This window comes from Oncorhynchus keta, chromosome 17, assembly GCF_023373465.1.
Source record: "Oncorhynchus keta strain PuntledgeMale-10-30-2019 chromosome 17, Oket_V2, whole genome shotgun sequence".
NCBI classification, from domain to species: domain Eukaryota; kingdom Metazoa; phylum Chordata; class Actinopteri; order Salmoniformes; family Salmonidae; genus Oncorhynchus; species Oncorhynchus keta.
In genome coordinates this window covers 11,651,841-11,672,451 of record NC_068437.1, presented here as the reverse complement: position 1 = coordinate 11,672,451, position 20,611 = coordinate 11,651,841, and the positions used below count along the sequence as shown (strand labels likewise).

The 20,611-nt window shown below is 42.2% G+C and overlaps 1 protein-coding gene across 5 annotated transcripts in view; it reads right to left on the bottom strand.

Annotated features, from left to right (window-relative positions):
- LOC118396446 (ATP-binding cassette sub-family C member 8) overlaps nucleotides 1–20,611 on the bottom strand; it is a 125,166-nt gene that overhangs the window by 76,010 nt on the left and 28,545 nt on the right. For all 5 annotated transcript variants that reach the window (XM_052465488.1, XM_052465487.1, XM_052465485.1 and 2 more), the window contains 3 exons: nucleotides 13,662–13,828; nucleotides 8,791–9,033; nucleotides 3,943–4,131 (listed from right to left, as the gene is read on the bottom strand). In XM_052465488.1, coding sequence (XP_052321448.1) covers nucleotides 3,943–4,131; nucleotides 8,791–9,033; nucleotides 13,662–13,828 — 599 coding nt within the window. The remainder of the gene's footprint in view (nucleotides 1–3,942; nucleotides 4,132–8,790; nucleotides 9,034–13,661; nucleotides 13,829–20,611) is intronic.

Below are 20,611 nucleotides of genomic sequence, written 5' to 3'. Positions count from 1 at the left end.
GACTTTCAAACAACAAATGGAGGATCTATTATTACAGCAGGAGAGGAGATCTGACAGATGCGTCCATTTCCTGTCTGCTCTGAGTGGAATATGAGAGTTTGAGACAGACCGACAGACAGAAAGCAGCACGGTGAGGTCGCCAGTCATTAGCCTCATAAATACTTAATTGGCTTAAAATGAGGAGTTCACCTTTGAGGATAAGTGTGTCCTCCTTTTGGAGGACCTGACCTTTAGAAAAAACAGGGAGATCAAGTGTGTGTGTGTGTGCATGCACCTACAGTTGAAGTCGGAGGTTTACATACACTTAGGTTGGAGTCATTAAAACTCGCTTTTCAACAACTCTACAAATTTCTTGTTAACAAAATATAGTTTTGGCAAGTCGGTTAGGACATCTACTTTGTGCATGACACAAGTCATTTTTCCAAACATTTTTTACAGACAGATTATTTCACTTATAATTCACTGTATCACAATTCCAGTGGATCCGAAATCAGCCAATACCCCAGAAAGAAAATTGTAGACCTCCATAAGTTTGGTTCTTCCTTGGGAGCAATTTCCAAATGACTGCAGGTACCACGTTCATCTGTACAAACAATAGTACGCAAGTATAAAACACCATGGGACCATGGAGCCGTCATACCACTCAGGAAGGAGACCCGTTCTGTCTCCTAGAGAGGAATGTACTTTAGTGCGAAAAGTGCAAATCAATCCCAAAACAACAGTAAAGGACCTTGTGAAGATGCTGGAGGAAACAGGTACAAAAGTATCTATATCCATAGTAAAACAAGTCCTATAGTGACATAACCTGAAAGGCCACTCAGCAAGGAAGATGCCACTGCTCCAAAGCCACCATAAAAAAGCCAGACTACGGTTTGCAAATGCACATGGGGACAAAGATCATACTTTTTGGAGAAATGTCCTATGGTCTGATGAAACAAAAATAGAACTGTTTGGTCATAATGACCATCGTTATGTTTGGTGGAAAAAGGGTGAGGCTTGCAAGCCGAAGAACACCATCCCAACCGTGAAGCACAGGGGTGGCAGTATCATGTTGTGGGGGTGCTTTGCTGCAGGAGGGACTGGTGCACTTCACAAAATAGATGGCATCATGAGGCAGGAAAATTATGTGGATATATTGAAGCAGCATTTTAAGACATCAGTTAAAGCTTAAAGGGTCTTCCAAATGGAAAATGACTCCAAGCATACTTCCAAAGTTGTGGCAAAATGACTTAAGGACAAAGTCAAAGTCAAGGAGTGACCATCACAAAGGCCTGACCTCAATCCCATAGAACATCTGTGGACAGAACTGAAAAAGCATGTGCGAGCAAGGTGGCCTACAAACCTGACTCAGTTACACCAGCTCTGTCGGGAGGAATGGGCCAAAATTCACCCAACTTATTGTGGGAAGCTGGTGGAAGTCTACCCGAAACATTTGACTCAAGTTAAACAATTTAAAGGCAATGCTACCAAATACTAATTGAGTATGTAAACTTCTGACCCACTGGGAATGTGATGAAAGAAATACAAGCTGAAATAGATCATTCTCTCAACTATTATTCTGACATTTCACATTCTTAAAATAAAGTGGTGATCCTAACTGACCAAAGACAGGGAATTTTTACTAGGATTAAATGTCAGGGATTGTGAAAAACTGAGTTTAAATGTATTTGGCTAAGGTGTATGTAAACTTCCGACTTCAACTGTGTGTGTGTCCTTGCCCATCAGTGTTTGTAGGGATGGGCAAAAATGACAAAATATAGATACACAATAGCAATGTATCAAAATAAAGTACAAAATACTTATATTTTGTAATGTAGTTAATTAAAATACATGTAGCCGGCACAAACAAAACAAGTAGCCGGCACAAACAGCAACAACATTCTCAGTAACGGTTACAAAAAGGTTTTACTTGCTATGACTGTGATATGTTGTTGTTTAACTACCTTAGTTGAGAAAGTAAATGACCAAAATGTAAAAGTACATGTGAAAATGAATATACTGGGTGGAGCTAATTAGAATAATACTCAGCATGCTTTACATTGTTAAATATACATTTAGTTAATTTAGCAGACGTTTTTATCACACCATAGTGCTATCAGACTTCTGATACCAACACACAACAGGGTGAAAGGTGGCCACAAAATGTGAACCGCTATAAAAAAATAAAATGGGATAGAAAAGTAATTTTGTATTTTGAAAATACAAAATACATTGGAGTGTAGTTCACCCCAGTGTAATTGAAATTACAAAACACTCAGAAGTCATTACAATCTCTGAGTATACGTGTGGGCTGTCTGTATCTAACTCCCTAGCTGTGACCAGAGATGGGCAGTATTTCTGTTACATTTATTTTAAATACGTATTTAGTATTTTGTCATTTGTATTTCACCAGCCTGAACCACAATCCAATGCATTTTGGAACAAGATACTTTCGAAATCTCTAATTTGTATTTTCAAAATAACATTTTTTATAGCGGTTCACAACTTTGTGTCCCACTTTCACCCTGCACTGGTCGTAACATATTTTTGTTACCGTTATGATGTAGTGAAGGTGTGTACTTGTATTGTATTTAGAAATGTCAATATATCTGTATTTTTATGTAAATACACTCATTTTCTAAAGTATTTACTATTTTATTTTGATACATTGGTCTTTAAACTGTCTTGTATTTGCTACAAGATACATTTGGCGGAGATGCTCCCTCCTCCTCCTGACCATCAATTTTGTGTCTCTCTTTCACCTTGCATTGGTATTGGAAGTCTGATAAATTACCAAAATATAAATGTAAAAATTAACACTTAGTATTATTGTAATGTGCTCTGCCCCCGAAACAAGCCCAATAATAATACCTATTGTTTTTTGTAATTGTTACATTTATGTCATTTAGCGGACACTCTTATTCAGAGCGACTTACAGTCAGTGCAAGTCAGTCCAAGGTAGATAAACAACCACATATTACATTCGAAGTAAGTAAAACGTTTTTCTTTTGTATGTTACTGTTACAGAGAATGTTGTTGTGGTGCTGGCGTGTACTTGCTACTGTATTTTGTATTTTGAAATGACAAAATAACTGTATTTAATGTAAATACAATACTTTGCAAAGGTAGTTAGTATTTTAGTTTGATACATTGGTTTTTAGAGTATCTTGTATTTGTTATTTAAACCCCAAAATTTGACCATTACACTGGTAGTTACAGGTGTGGCTATACAAAACGTTGCCAGAGATTTTTCAACTAAACTGATATTTCCGATACTATTTTTGTCCTCATATAATGTCGGTGTCCAGTTGCATGGGGGTCTGTATGAATTTAGAAAATGCTCCATTATTAAAATAAATACAGTTTGGGGTCCATAAAGTAATCCAACAATGTGTACGCCGTCTTCTCTCATTGATCGTGACAGGGGACATCATGACATGCGGCCCTTTGGGGTGGCACCTGTCTCAATCAATGAGAGAAGATTAGAAAAATACACACATTGTTTGATTACTTTCACAGACCAAAACATTTATTTACTTTAAAAACTGAGCATTTTCTTAATTCAAACAGACCCCCTGCAACTGGACACTGACATTTAATGAGACTCCTGTTTCCACAAATCGAGGTATCGCCAATATCAGGTTAGTTGAAAAACCTCTTGCAACATTTTGAAGCCACACCTGTAACTACCAGTATAATGGTCAGATTTTGGGCGGATGGCTCACATTATCTGGTGTTAGAATCTGTAGCTACCTCTGACCCATCGATCTGACGTCCAAACTTTCTTGATTAGCTAACATGATTGATTTACTTTCTTACATTTCTTGATGTATACACAATTAAGCTTTTAGCTGCCATGTATAAAAAAAAAATGTTTTTTTTAATTATATGTATATAATATATACATATATATAATAATAAATCATATATATATGTATATAATAAAAAATCATATATTCTCACCGGGGGCTGTATGGTGCGATTCTCCTTGCTGATGTGGTGGACGATGCCAGAGATACAGAGAGGCCCAGCGAAGCCCAGCAGGTCAGCCAGGAAGCGAAAGGTGATGCTGATGATGAGGGGACGTCCAAACGCCTGGCATAGGGCCCTCCAGATCCACTTAGGGTCCTGTGGCATGGAGCCCAGAGGCCTCTGCAAGGGGACGAACATCATGATTACAGTATATCAGGTAAAAGAAAGTGAAGAATCACACAGCATATTCGCCAGTGTTAACTAGAGTTGATATTTCAGTCTAGTATTTCTTGTGTTGATTCAGGTGTTAAATGAACTGTGTAAGTGTTTAAATTAACACACATTGTGTCAGTGTTAATAACCAGTGTTAAACCACAACCACGGCCATTGTTATATTTCACAGCGTGCTAATTTGCAGGTTCATTGTTTTAACTGTTTGTTTCAATATCTATTATTTTTATTAATCTTATGCTACTCAAATATAAATAGCGTAGAACATTTTTATCCAAATTGGTTACTTGGGTTTATTGCACTCGTTACTGAAATGGTTGTTCCTTGTTTAGATGGTTTAGGTAGTTTCATATCTTCAACGACCCAATCCAGAAGTCATTCTGAATGCAGGTTGTGGGTGAATACAAATTCCAAATGTTAGACATCTCCACTCTGGCTGGATTCCAATAGGAATTACACTTCACTTTGCAAGCCATCATAATGTAACTTGCAGGCCTGAAAACAATGAGGTTGGGGGCACTGTATTAGGGTTAAAACTAGGCCCTCAAAATAAGGTTGTATTAACTAATTGTATTGTGTTGAAGAATACAATTTAAATCATAATGGATGTGCTTATAATCTCACTTGGTGAAGGCAACAGGCCAAAGAAAATGGACTGCAACAACCATTTCTCTGTCACTAACAAACACAATCATGGGTGGTAAACTTACAATTGATCAGAAAGGCAAGGCACGCTGTGAAATATACAAATAAGGTTTTACATTAAGCAGTGTGCTCATTTAATACTGAAATTTGTGGACCCATATTGACACCGGACCAGTGTTGAATTGAACACTGTCAGTGTTGATTTAACCCTGGAGAATTTGCCGTGCAAGATTCAAGTAAAGTGCTATCTAAGTTCCTATTAAGGGATCGGAATACATTTCTGCTGTATTGCAGCGGGTCTCATGGTCAGTTCTTTCTAAAAAAAAAAAAAGGTCTTCCAACAGAAAAACTAGGTCACACATCAAACGGCTGTTAACATGACATGAAAAGGTAATTGGTCCGGGGGAAAAACAACAACTGCATACCCAAAAAAACTACAGAACTAGGACAAGCATGGAACCCCTGTTGGCTCGCTGTTTCTGTTGCATCTTGGGATTCAGTGTTTAATGAGGGAAGAAGGAGAAGAGCGTAGTTCTCGTGCTTCTCATCTCAGTGGTTCCCTAGTAATGATGTCCTCCCAGTTCTGCCATCTCATGAGTTCAGTTTTAATCCTAGGATACTGTGACCTCACAGAAGAGATTAGCTCAGATCCTTCAATAACACCAGCATTCAGGCACTTGTGTGCAGTCAAAATGTTTGCCTGATCTCAATATTTTAAACAAAGGTTGAAACCCTCCTTGTATACTGTATGAAGGATAAATATTCAGAGGCCAAACATTTTGTATGTTAAACTATTTATTGTAGTTATACCCCTGCCGCTGACTTAGCGTGGTGTGATGTTTACACATTTAGAGTTTGTGATGATCAGAGAGAGTGGCTGGCTACTCTGGCTAGAGTAGTAAACAAGCCACAGCCTCTCGGTCTGTGTGTGCGCATGTGCACGTGTGTGTGTCCTGGCTTTCCCACTCCTCTCTAGGGGGTGAAGGTCCTGGCTTTGAGGCAGCCTCTGGTCAGGCTTTTTGATGTAGAGAGCACAGGGGCAGATACATAAATAAACAAATAAACCAAATTTGGTTCTTCCCGACTTCCGAAAATGACCTTGGTGTGTGTGACTTTCCTGTTTCATGGACACAAATGTGCACGTCACGTCCCAAGCCATTCATGCGTTCTAGCTCATATAGGATTTGTCACTACACACTAACTGTCATAATCAGACCCTATGGCCATTGTCCCTTGGGCCCCATCTCAGCCAAATCCAAATATGTATTTATGCATATATGGTTTCTAGTTTGACAGCAACAAACAGATGTTCTGCTCATACCCTAGTGCTGTACTGTAGTGTAAATACCCATATGCTTGTTTTAACGCTGCACTTGTTTCAAACCACCCCAGAGCGACTTACATGTAGTGTATTCATCTTAAGATAGCTCGGTGAGACAACACATCCCAATCGTATAAAATACCTTTCCCATCAACAAAGTAAGAGACCAGAGGTGGTGAGACCAGAGGTGGTGGAGTGGAGTTCTCAGGATGGGATGTAGGGTTTGAGCATAACCTGAAGGTAAGAAGGTGCAGAGTAGCAGGGTGACATGGGAGAACTTGGGAAGTTTGAACACCAGGCGGGCTGCGGCATTCTGGATAAATTGCAGGGGTATGATGGCACACGCGGGGAGCCCAGCCAACAGAGTGTTGCAGTAGTCTAGACGAGAGATTACAAGTGCCTGGATTAGGACCTGCTCCGCATCTTGTGTGAGGAAAGGTCATCCTCTACGGATGTTGTAGAGCATAAACCTGCAGGAGCGAGTCACTGATGTTTGCAGAGAACGACAGGGTGTTGTCCAGGGTCACACCAAGATTTTTGAGTAGTTGAGTGTCATCCGCATAGCAATGATAGGAGAGACCATATGAGGATATGACAGAACCCGAGCGACTTTGTGTGAAAAGAGAAAAGAGGAGAGGGCCTAGAACAGAGCCCTGTGGGACACCAGTAGTAAGAGCATATGGTGCAGACAGATTCTCTCCACGCCACCTGGTAGGAGCGACTTGCCAGGTAGGACGCAATCCAGGAGTGTGGAGAGGAGGATCTGATGGTTCACAGCATCAAAGGCAGCAGATAGAGTCAGCTGTGGCAGAGCGGAGAACCTCTGACACAGATACGAGCGGTCTCAGTTGAGTGAGTCGCCTTGAAGCCTGACTGGTTAGGGTCAAGAAGACGGTTCTGAGAGAGATAGCGAGAGAGTTGGTCAGACGTGGTTCTTTCAGTGAGACACAACACGTGGCAGGGAACAGGGGTCAAGGATCAAAGGTCACAACAGGGTCAGGGTTTTCCAGTGCACACTAGACTCCGAGGTCAATGAGACAGTCCGGGCTGCTTGTGAATCCGCACCCCACGTCCTTCCAGGAGGAGAGGATTAAAGAGATGGAGAGATGAAGTAGAGAGATGGAAGGGAAAAGAAGACTAAAAGATTAAGAGGAGCAAGGTCATTATCATTCTACTGTGAACACTGCGACTTTTTGACCCCTCACAGGGTGAAAGAACTCGACTTTTCATGGGAAGAAAGTGGGAAGTGTGTGTGTGTGTGTGTGTGTGTGTGTGTGTGTGTGTGTGTGTGGTGACTGGGTTTGTCCCTCTGCTACTCTGTGTGATGATTAAAGTCTCAAGTTTCACACATATTCACGGTTGTGTCAAATCAACATATAAGCAAAATAACATTATTTAGCCTGCAGAGTTACCAGATATGGCTTGGGATGTTACATGATCTTATTTCCTGTGAAACTGGACAGTAACACACAGCAGTAAGGGAACCGGAACGTAGGATGTGTGTGAGTGTGTGGGGGGATATATATATATATATATATCAGTTCAGTGTTAACTAGAAAAGACAATCATCTATTTGGAAATCCATCTCAGTTTTACGGATGCATGTCAAATCACCACAGGCCATTGGAGAACAGAGTTGAATTGTTTAGAGAACAAGTAAAATCGATGCTTTTTAGTTACTCCTATTGACATTTTATTGAAACAATCCGACTGGGCAAGCTGCATTGACGCAACCTAACAAAATGCAATCCAAACAGAATATGTCATGCTTCAAAAGAAAGATTAATATCAACCAAAACATACTGTGCAATCTGTTCTTATATAAACACTTAACACTGTATTTATTTGTCACTGTGTGGAACATCCAAGCTAATCCCTGCACTGTAAAAAAAAAATATATATATTGTAATATATACTGTAATATTTGGTACCGTTGTTTTACGGTAACTAACAGGTGCCAGTAGTTACTGTAATATCCGAGCAATGACAAACAGTACATTACTGTAACATTTACTGTATAATACTGTAAAAGTAAATTATACTGTAATTGTAATTAATTCAATTCATTGAGGGGAGGTGGGTGTAAAGTGACTGTTCTACTGGATGTCATAAGGTGAATGCACCAATTTGTAAGTCGCTCTGGATAAGAGCGTCTGCTAAATGACTTAAATGTAAATGTAAATGTTTGCATTTTACAGTGTTTTACTGTAATTACATGGGATTGGTGCAAGCAGGTTGCCTGCTAGGTAAAGTATTTTCCTATTACAGCAAATCAAATATATACACTACGGTTCAAAAGTTTGGGGTCACTTGGAAATGTTCTTGTTTTTGAAAGAAAAGCACTTTTTTTTGTCCATTAAAATAACATCAAATTGAAAGTTCTTGAAATGTTGCACATCGACTGACCTTCATGTCTTAAAGTAACGATGGACTGTCGATTCTCTTTGCTTATTTGAGCCGTAAAAAAAGGGTATGTTACCATAACGTATTTTACTGTATCCAATACTATTACTGTAATCTTTTTTTGACCATTGTTTTTATGAAAACGTACAGCCCACTGGCTGCCATCTCACTCACTCACTCACTCACTCACTCACTCACTCACTCACTCACTCACTCACTCACTCACTCACTCCCATTACCCTCTGACTCTCGAAAGCCTTGCGGAGCTTCAGATAGTTGGTGAGGGCTCGCATGGCGATGGGCAGCTTGCCGATGACCTTGAGGTCGATGGGGCGGCGGTGGGCTGCTGTGATGAAGGTGTTCATCCACCAGTAAGTGGCCTTGGACAGCAGGTTGACAAAGGGCTGCAGGAACCTCACCCCCAGATCCTGCAGGTCCTCTGGGGGTTTCACCTCTGTAGCTTCAGTGAAACACAGGTAGCGCTGTGGGGAGGGACAGAGGGAGAGAGGGGTTATCAACTGGGAAGAGAGAAAAAGACAGATGGAGGATTCACTAAAAGAGAAAGTGCCTAAATAATGAATATATTCAGAACTTAGAATAGAAATGAGAACAACGAAACGAACTACGCAACTATTCACTAATGTATATACAGTTTCGGCAACACAAACTTAAGCCTGCCAAATTTCTGAGAGATAATGATTATCTTGATGGAACTGTGAGCTCATGGATATGACAGATAGTGTCTGATAATTATGTGTGATGTAGAGTATCTGACAGGGAAGCTTGCTCTTTTGTGTATTAAATTATGGGTTGCCTGGTCGTGTCTTTGCGAATGCATCAAACCCTTGGCAAAGCCTCCCTGTATCACACACTGAAATAAGAAACCCTGAACTGTGTCCACTTGAGCTATTCAGCTTTAGAGCTTTGTTGAAGAGAAGTATTATGGCCTGCACTAGGTCAAAGAACGAGGCACACTCCTAGTACCCCGAGCGCTGAAACTGGACGACAGAGTGAAACACTAATGTAACAGAGTCAGTTCAGTTCAGCAGTGAGAGTCTCGGCTTGGGGGAAACTAGGTTACTGAAGAATTGCAGCATCGACACATACAGTGGGGCAAAAAAGTATTTAGTCAGCCACCAATTGTGCAAGTTCTCCCACTTCAAAATATGAGAGAGGCCTGTAATTTTCATCATAGGTACACTTCAACTATGACAGACAAAATGAGAAAAGAAAATCCAGAAAATCACATTGTGGGAAGCTGGTGGAAGACTACCCGAAATGTTTGACCCAAGTTAAACAATTTAAAGGCAATGCTACCAAATACTAATTGAGTGTATGTAAACTTCTGACCCATTCGGAATGTTATGAAAGAAATCAAATCTGAAATAAATAATTATTCTGATATTTCACATTCTTAATAAAGTGGTGATCCTAACTGACTTAAGACAGGGAATTTGTCCTAGGATTAAATGTCAGGAATTGTGAAAAACTTAGTTTAAATGTAGTTGGCTCAGGTGTATGTAAACTTCCCACTTCAACTGTATATACACAAATGTATGTGGAAACCCCTTCAAATGAGTGGAGTTGGCTATTTCAGCCACATCCGTTGCTGGCAGGTGAGAGCACAGTAGAATGGCATTACTGAAGACCTCAGTGACTTTCAATGTGGCACCGTCATAGGATGCTACCTTTCAAACAAGTCAATTCGGCAAATTTCTGCCCTGCTAGAGCTGCCCCGGTCAACTGTAAATGCTGCTATTATGAAGTAGGGGGCTGTGCATTGGCAAAGTGGGTGAGGTTATATCCTTCCGGTTTGGCCCTGTCCGGGGGTATCATCGGATGGGGCCACAGTGTCTCCTGACCCCTCCTGTCTCAGCCTCCAGTATTTATGCTGCAGTAGTTTGTGTCGGGGGGCTAGGATCAGTTTGTTATATCTGGAGTACTTCTCCTGTCTTATCCAGTGTCCTGTATGAATTAAAGTATGCTCTCTCTAATTCTCTCTCTCTCTCTCTCTCGGAGGAGGACCTGAGCCCTAGGACCATGCCTCAGGACTACCTGGCATGATGACTCCTTGCTGTCCCCTGTCCACCTGGCCATGCTGCTGCTCCAGTTTCAACTGTTGGTCATTTATGAACATTTGAACATCATGGCCATGTTCTGTTATACTCTCCATCCGGCACAGGCAGAAGAGGACTGGCCACCCCTCATAGCCTGGTTCCTCTCTAGGTTTCGGCCTTTCTAGGGAGTTTTTCCGAGCCACCGTGCTTCTACACCTGCATTGCTTGCTGTTTGGGGTTTTAGGCTGGGTTTCTGTACAGCACTTTGAGATATCAGCTGATGTACAAAGGGCTATATAAATACATTTGATTGGATTTGGTATTGTGAAGAAGAAACGTCTAGGAGCAACCGCGAAGTGGTAGGACACACAAGCTCACAGTTGCAACACACAAACTACCGAGTTCCAAACTGCCTCTGGAAGCAACGTCAGCACAATAACTGTTCGTCGGGAGCTTCATGAAATGGGTTTCCATAACCAAGCAGCTGCACACTAGCCTAAGTTCAGAATGCGCAATGCCAAGCTTCGGCTGGAGTGATGTAAAGCTTGCCACCATTGGACTCTGGAGCAGTAGAAACGTGTTCTCTGGGGTGATGAATCATGCTTTACCATATACCAGTCGACGGACAAATCTGGGTTTGGCGGATGCCAGTAGAACCCTTCCCGCCCCAATGTATAGTGCCAACTGTAAAGTTTGGTGGAGGAGGAATAATGATCTGGGGCTGTTTTTCATGGTTTGGGCTAGGCCCTTTTGTTCCAGTGAAGGGAATTCTTAACTCTACAGCATACAACGACTTTCTAGATAATTCTGTGCTTCCAACTTTGTAACAACAGTTTGGGGAAGGCCCTTTCCTGTTTCAGCATGACAATGCCCCCGTGGACAAAGCAAGGTCCATACAGAAATGGTTTGTTGAGGTTGGTGTGGAAGAACTTGACTGGCCTGCACAGAGCCCTGACCTCAACCCCATCTAACACCTTTCGAAATGAATTGGAACTCCGACTGCGAGCCAGGCTAAATCGCCCAACATCAGTGCCCGACCTCACTAACGCTCTTGTGGCTGAACGGAAGCAAGTGCTCACAGCAATGTTCCAACATCTAGTGGAAAGCCTTACCAGAAGAGTGGAGGCTGTTATAGCAGCAAAGGGGGAACCAACGCCATATTAATGCCCATGATTTTGGAATGAGATGTTCGACAACTGGTGTCCACATACTTTTCAGGTCATGTAGTGTATATGTTTAGAGTTAGTCAGTGTACATTGGGACTCAGAGGACTCTTACCCAACAGATGTCTTTCCTGACTGCAGATGTTGCCAAAGCAACATACAACACTCTCTATATACACAGTCCTTTATCAAAACAGGAATGTATGTATAGACTACTCTGTGTTTGATGGCTGGTAGAAGCCTGAGGCATCATGAAGGCATTGAAAAAATTGCCCATTAGTGATCATGAATATAAACTGTAATTAGAATAAGTGCTGAGATTAGTCCAGTGGTGGTCAGTGCCGTTTATGATTAGGGAGGACAATTTTTTTCCCCTCCACGAGCATGGCCTTATTCTATTACAGCATGTTGGATGACTGTCATTCATATTCCATTCATTCGGTTCAATAACACATAGGTTTAGGCTATTAGATGATACAAAAAAAATGTCCCTACACCCTAGCCTCCGAATGAAAGTTTACAATCTAGGTGCACACAGGCCTTGCACACTCTTGCCTGCATCTAGGTTGTAATCATTAGTCCAAAAGTTTAAAACAAGAGTTTCTATTGGACAAATTCAGGTATTTTCATCCCTGTTTTGTTTGCTTCCATTTACAAAAAAAATTTCAACAAAATCGGCAGTATGAATACAACCCTGGTCATAGCAGCAACGTAGTATTCATTCTAGCCTCTATGCACTCTCTTCTCAGCTCTTCCATTCGTTCGTGGACTTCAATGAACAACACATCAGCTGCATGTGACCAGGCAAAAAAAGCCTTTCCAAGCAAAACCATATCATAACCGCTACACACAGTCTACATCGTTGTCCCCATATTAGCTGAAGTAACATTCTAGTCAATATTGCTAATAGAACTAATGCGTTGGTAAACCCGCTACAATAAGTAACGTTACACTATAGAGTGCTGTTGAGGCTACTGTAGACCTTCATTGCAAAATAGTGTGTATTAATCAATTATTTGGTGCCATAAATATATTTTAGTCTAGTTTTTCAATGTTTTATTTTAAGAAATTCACTGAGAAGAATGGTCCTCCCCTTTCTTACTCTGAAGAGCCTCCGCTGGATTAGTCCCCATCTTAACCAATACAAACCAATGAAGAATGCCAATGATTGCCAAGTGCCCAAGAACCTGATTGCTCTCAACCCCAAGATGGGATGATAAAGAGGAACAAATGGACCAGGTGGGATAGTGCCAAGAGGAGAGGTGACTGCTGTGAGTGGGAAGATCATGACTAAAGCCTCACAACATGGACACGAATCCACCTGCATGTGCACACACTCGCGTGAATACCATTCTCACGTCGAGTATATGTCGTTGTCCTCCAACACGCGCACACAAATAGAGCTTGAAATCCTGATCACCATAATAGCAAGACATCTTCCATTCTTTTCAGAAGAAAATCTCCAGACAGAACTCCCACGGATTAAAATGATGAATAATTCAAACAAGTCCATCCTAAACATCCTATTATAATTAGGGACAAGTAGCGGGTGTCATGCAGAAATCTGGAGGTGGCACGTGCCCTTGTGCCCCCTTTGGGCATGACGCCTCTGATTGTACGACTCACAACAACCTAGCACATTCTGCCTTCGATCTACTTCAGAAACAGGCCTGTAGGCAGCGATATAACATCCGATATACAGGGGCATACAAAAATGCTTGCCCGAAAGAGGGGAGAGCTGATTGAAGCAGAGGAAAAGACAGGATAGAGACGTCCAAACATACTGAGGAAAACAGATGCCCATACACACAAAACACACTAGGATGACACACACACACACACACACAAATACATGCACACCATCCCCCTCTCACACACACTGCTGCTCACCCTGCCCAGTATGACGTTGATTTCCACAGCCAGTAGTAGTCCGTAGATCAGGGCCAGGAGTCCTGTGATGCCGTAGCGGAGTTGTCTCAGGCCGATGCCGTGCTCAGTGTACTTGGCAAACTTGATGGTTTTCATCAGAAAGGCCAAGACCCAGTAGAACAGTAGGGCTTTAGAGAGGATCAGAGAGAAACATTTGAATACCTCAGGACTCATAAAGGGAATCGTCAGTCATCTCAAGTCAACTCCCGACGAATACAATTGGGTTAGGAATGTCCTATACATTCAGATTATGCAGATATCCAGTAAGTAAAAGGAATGTTGTTTCTGGTGAACTGTACACACTGCATAAGGAGTGAACTGTATATCTACAAAGTGAATATCATACATATTATTGAGAATCCATATCATATACATTTTCTAATTCATCCCCCCCCCCCGTCTTTCCTCTGCTTGTGACAGAACTGCTCGTGTTTAAAACTCAAGTGACAATGGGGAATGAAAAGCTGTACTGGAACTGTCAGATTGACTGTGCCTACCTGTTGGAAAGACAACCCACTCACGGCTGCCATCCATTATAAATCCCCAAGACACATCCGAAACAACGTGACCAATGTCATTTTTCACACCTTTTTTTAGATGTTTTATAGGAGAGAAACCATGGTAACAGAGTCTCGTAGGAGTATGCTGAACATTCTGGGATTTGGGGTCTTTTTCCTCCCCGTGAAGTCCGCAGATGTTCATAACAGAAACGTGGCCTGCATCTCAAACACTAACTCGTGTTCTCTCCCCTTCCCCTCCACCCGCTCCCTCCTTGCTCTCTTCTCACCCCTTTCTTTCTTTCTTTCTCCCTCCCTCCCTTCCCTCCCCTCCTTCTCTCTCGCCCAGACTTTCCAGTTGTTTAGTGATGTATGTCCTTGGTTGTTAAGCTCAATATCCATAGAAACAGAGTGAAAAGAAGGGACTCAGTATTGAAAACGGTGGTCGATTCAGATCCTGTTGTAGCAGGTTGCCATGGTGAGTCACAGTCAACGAATCAATCAACAATATAAGTCCTTTCTATAGGGGGTGCAACAATATTAGGAAGGTGTTCTTTTAATGTTTCGTACACTCAGTGTAAGTCCTTTCAGTGTGTCTGTTGTGGCTGTTTTGAAGGTCAATGACTTACAGTATTTGTCAGGCCTGCAGGTGTACTGTAAATCTCTAATGGAAGGCAGAGTCAATAAGAAGCCTATGGAAAAGGTGATCGATGGAAGGATGATTGTGAAGGAAAGTGAAGAGTGAGTACTACTGATTAGAGTTCCACAAAGGCCTTATTCACTGAACACTTCAAAAGATCCCATAAAGAAGAGAGAATGGATAACGGCGTTTGACATATGGCCATACGAGCATATCTCTTCTATGTTCTCTATGGCTATCCATCCCTCCAGCCCCAGCTGTAATCAGAGATTAAAGTCTGTCCAGAAATACCGCCTGTGGGGTCACTCCCTCGACTAACACAGATTGGCAACGCATCGAGGTTGAGGCTCAAGCACTGATGTGAACGAGGGAACTGGAGGAAGAGTGAACGAACATGGGCAGAACGCGGATGAGTTAATGACGCAGGAGGAGGAGGAGAAGAGAAGTATGTGATCAGACGAAGAGGAGGAACATGGCAACTGAGGGGATGATGAAAGAAGTCAACATTGACGATGAGAGAACCGTGAAACGACAAAGACAACCTAGTGAGCACAAGACATTGAAAATACATCATTTCAACCAAAATAAGACGTATTCTTTTCAATGTCTTCTGCTCATAGGGCAATGGACTGATCTGGGACATGGCATAATACATGCCATGTCCCAGCTCAGGATTTTATAGATCCTCTATAAAGAATATTGGCTATCAAATTATAACAACTAGAAGACATTAGTGTTGATGCTTGACGATGTCTCGATGATGCAACAAAAATATTTATTTGGTAATTACCACACAGGAACGTGTTACCGAGTGTTGATATGTCAGTGTAACATTGTTGTTAAAGAATCCAAGTGTTGGTCTTTAACCAGAGTTAAACCATATCTATGGTTTTGCATGTACATTGATTGATTCATTAATCTTATCCTACTCAAATATAAGTAACATTTTTCTAAACTAACCCAATCTGCTCTTTGGACTTACTACACCGGTTTCTGAAATGGTTGGTTCCTTGTCTCATATCTTTGTCTCCCCATCCCAGCAGTCAGCCTGAATTCAGGCTGCGGGTGAATAAACATTTAAAATGTTGAATATCCCCACTCTGGCTGGATTCCAAAAGGAATTACACATCACTTTGCAAGCCATCATAATGCGACTTGCAGGCCTGAAAACCATGAGATTCAGGCCACTGCATTAGGGTAAAACTAGGCCCTCAAAATAAGGCTTTATTAACTACTTGTATTGTGTTGAAGAATTACATTTTTATGATAAAGTATTCACTTAGAATCTCACTTAATGAAAGCCACAGTGGACAAAAATATATTACTGCAAAAACCATGTCTCTATGACCTCGCTACCATCTAGAAAGCGGAGACGGTACAGATGCATCAACGCTGGGACCAAGAGACTGAGGAACAAACAGCTTCTATTTCCAGGCCATCAGACAGTTAAACAGTCACCACTAAGCCGACTTCCGCCCAGTACCCTGCCCCTGAAGCCCAGACACTGTTACTAGCCGGCTACCACCCGGTACTTTACCTTGCACCTTAGAGACCGCTGCCCTTATGTCCAGAACATAGTCAATGAACACTGTAATGGTGCTTACATACTGTATTACCCATTTGATATGTATATACTGTATTCTAGTCTTGGTTTATCCTGCATACTGTAACTACCGCTATACACACACACACACACACACCTTTTCTTTTCACATGCTGTCCATACTGTCTATACACAACATTCACATACGTATATACAGTGGGGCAAAAAAGTATTTAGTCAGCCACCAATTGTGCAAGTTGCACAATTAGTGGCTGACTAAATACTTTTTTGCCCCACTGTATATACGTTTTTGTCCCACTGTAATTATTTCGATTCAAGACCCAGGTCCGGAAGCTGATTTCCTGCAGTTCTATCCATTTTGCTATGGGGTTTTGTACTGTGTATTTATTCTGTATTATCCACATAGCACATTCTATTATTTCTACTACTGTACATTACATTTTAGTTACACCGTTTATATGTGGCAAACACCACATATTTACGTATATACTGGATTCTTGACAAAAATCACTCTAATATACACTATACATACAAAATATGTGGACACCCCTTCAAATGAGTGGATTTGGCTATGTCAGCCAAACCCGTCGCTAACACGTGTATAAAACTGAGCATGCAGCCATGCAATCTCCATAGACACATTTTGGCAGTAAAATGGCCTTACTGAACAGCTCAGTGACTTCAACTGCATGCCACCTTTCCAACAACTCAGTGCGTCACATTTCTGCCCTATTAGAGCTGCTCCGGTCAATTGTAAGTACTGTTATTGTGAAGTGGAAATGTCTGGGAGCAACAACGGCTTAACCGCGAAGTGGTAGGCCACACAAGCTCACAGAACAGGACCGCCAGTGCTGAAGCGCACAGCGCGTAAAAACATCTGTCCTCGGTTGCAACACTCACTACCGAGTTCCAAATGCCTCTGGAAGCAAAGTCAGCACAAAAACTGTTCGTCGGGAGCTTCATAAAATGGGTTTTCATGGCCGAGCAGCAGCACACAAGCTTAAGATCACCATGTGCAAGATCACCATTGGCTGGAATGGTGTAAAGCTCGCCGCCGATGGACTCTGAAGCAGTGGAAACACGTTCTCTGGAGTGACGCTTCAACATCAGGCAGACCGACGGACGAATCTGGGTTTGGCGGATGCCAGGAGAACTCTACCTGCCCCAATGTATAGTGCCAACTGTAAAGTTAGGAATAATGCTCTGGGGCTGTTTTTCATGGTTTGGCCTTCATGGAAGGGAAATGTTAACGCTACAGCATACAGTGACATTCTAGACAATTCTGTGCTCCCAAATATGTGGCAACAGTTTGGGGAAGGCCCTTTCCTGTTTTAGCCTGACAATTCCCCGTGCACAAAGCAAGGTCCATACAGAAATGGTTTGTCGAGATTGATTTGTAAGAACTTGACTGGCCTGCACAGATCCCTAATCTCAACTCCATCGGACACCTTTGGGATGAATTGGAGCGCTGACTGCGAGCCAGGCCTAATTGCCCAACATCAGTGCCCGACCTCACTAATGCTTATATGGCTGAATGGAAGCAAGTCCCTGCAGCAATTTTCCAACATCTAGTGGAAAGCCTTCCCAGAAGAGCGGAGGCTGTTATAGCAGCGAAGGGGGACCATTTTGGATTAAGATGATCAACGAGCAGGTGTCCACATACTTTTGGTCATCAGTGTATGTTGATGTTGGGGCGGTGCATAAGAAGTTGATATAATTGTAAAATTTCCCTTTAAGGGTTTACAAAAAACACCCATAAATCTAGTTGTTTCGACTAATTATTATTAATTAACTTCTTCCACAGCCTTTTTTCCCCATTTACTTTTCGGTCCAATTGTTACAACACCAACAAAAATAATCCTAAATAATAATTTATAGTGTGAGACAAGTTGAGCAAACATTGTTTTCAATTGACTGAGTTTTTGCCAAAGTTCTCTCAAGTTTGGGCCAATTAAAAGTTCAGGTAACACTGGGACCAAAACATTTTATAAACAACAAAAAAAGGCTGTGGAACCAGTTACTTAATAATATTTAGTCGAAACAACTAGATTTTCTTCACAATGTTGTGCGTATGACTTTGTCGGTGGTGGGAATGGCTGGTCTCATCTTTCACCGTCAACTTGCTAGATGGTTTTGATATCCGTTCATCATGATCCTTACACCTCAAAGCACAACAAGCTGCTTCATGTGAACCTTTTCACTCGTGAGTTCCAAATATCTCTAACCGTCACCCCTGCGCCAGTTGTTTCATGCGCACAATTTATTTTTTATTTTTATTTTTTTATTTCACCTTTATTTAACCAGGTAGGCTAGTTGAGAACAAGTTCTCATTTGCAACTGCGACCTGGCCAAGATAAAGCATAGCAGTGTGAACAGACAACACAGAGTTACACATGGAGTAAACAATTAGCAAGTCAATAACACAGTAGAAAAAAATGGGCAGTCTATATACAATGTGTGCAAAAGGCATGAGGAGGTAGGCGAATAATACAATTTTGCAGATTAACACTGGAGTGATAAATGATCAGATGGGCATGTACAGGGACATGCCCATCTGATCATTTATCACTCCAGTGTTAATCTGCAAAATTGTATTATTCGCCTACCTCCTCATGCCTTTTGCACACATTGTATATAGACTGCCCATTTTTTGGTGTGCAAAAGAGCAGAAAAGTAAATAAATAAAAACAGTATAAAAACAGTATGGGAATGAGGTAGGTGAAAAAGGGTGAGCTATTTACCTATAGACTATGTACAGCTGCAGCGATCGGTTAGCTGCTCGGATAGCTGATGTTTGAAGTTGGTGAGGGAGATAAAAGTCTCCAACTTCAGCGATTTTTGCAATTTGTTCCAGTCACAGGCAGCAGAGTACTGGAACGAAAGGCGGCCAAATGAGGTGTTGGCTTTAGGGATGATCAGTGAGATACACCTGCTGGAGCGCGTGCTACGGATGGGTGTTGCCATCGTGACCAGTGAACTGAGATAAGGCGGAGCTTTACCTAGCATGGACTTGTAGATGACCTGGAGCCAGTGGGTCTGGCGACGAATATGTAGTGAGGGCCAGCCGACTAGAGCATACAAGTCGCAGTGGTGGGTGGTATAAGGTGCTTTAGTGACAAAACGGATGGCACTGTGATAGACTGCATCCAGTTTGCTGAGTAGAGTGTTGGAAGCCATTTTGTAGATGACGTCGCGAAGTCGAGGATCGGTAGGATAGTCAGTTTTACTAGGGTAAGCTTGGCAGCGTGAGTGAAGGAGGCTTTGTTGCGGAATAGAAAGCCGACTCTGGATTTGATTTTTGATTGGAGATGTTTGATGTGAGTCTGGAAGGAGAGTTTGCAGTCTAGCCAGACACCTAGGTACTTATAGATGTCCACATATTCAAGGTTGGAACCATCCAGGGTGGTGATGCTAGTCGGGCATGCGGGTGCAGGCAGCGATCGGTTGAAAAGCATGCATTTGGTTTTACTCGCGTTTAAGAGCAGTTGGAGGCCACGGAAGGAGTGCTGTATGGCATTGAAGCTCGTTTGGAGGTTTGATAGCACAGTGTCCAATGACGGGCCGAAAGTATATAGAATGGTGTCGTCTGAGTAGAGGTGGATCAGGGAATCGCCCGCAGCAAGAGCAACATCATTGATATATACAGAGAAAAGAGTCGGCCCGAGAATTGAACCCTGTGGCACCCCCATAGAGACTGCCAGAGGACCGGACAGCATGCCCTCTGATTTGACACACTGAACTCTGTCTGCAAAGTAATTGGTGAACCAGGCAAGGCAGTCATCCGAAAAACCGAGGCTGTTGAGTCTGCCGATAAGAATTTGGTGATTGACAGAGTCGAAAGCCTTGGCGAGGTCGATGAAGACGGCTGCACAGTACTGTCTTTTATCGATGGCGGTTATGATATCATTTAGTACCTTGAGTGTGGCTGAGGTGCACCCGTGACCGGCTCGGAAACCAGATTGCACAGCGGAGAAGGTACGGTGGGATTCGAGATGGTCAGTGACCTGTTTGTTGACTTGGCTTTCGAAGACCTTAGATAGGCAGGGCAGGATGGATATAGGTCTATAGCAGTTTGGGTCCAGGGTGTCTCCCCCTTTGAAGAGGGGGATGACTGCGGCAGCTTTCAATCCTTGGGGATCTCAGACGATATGAAAGAGAGGTTGAACAGGCTGGTAATAGGGGTTGCGACAATGGCGGCAGATAGTTTCAG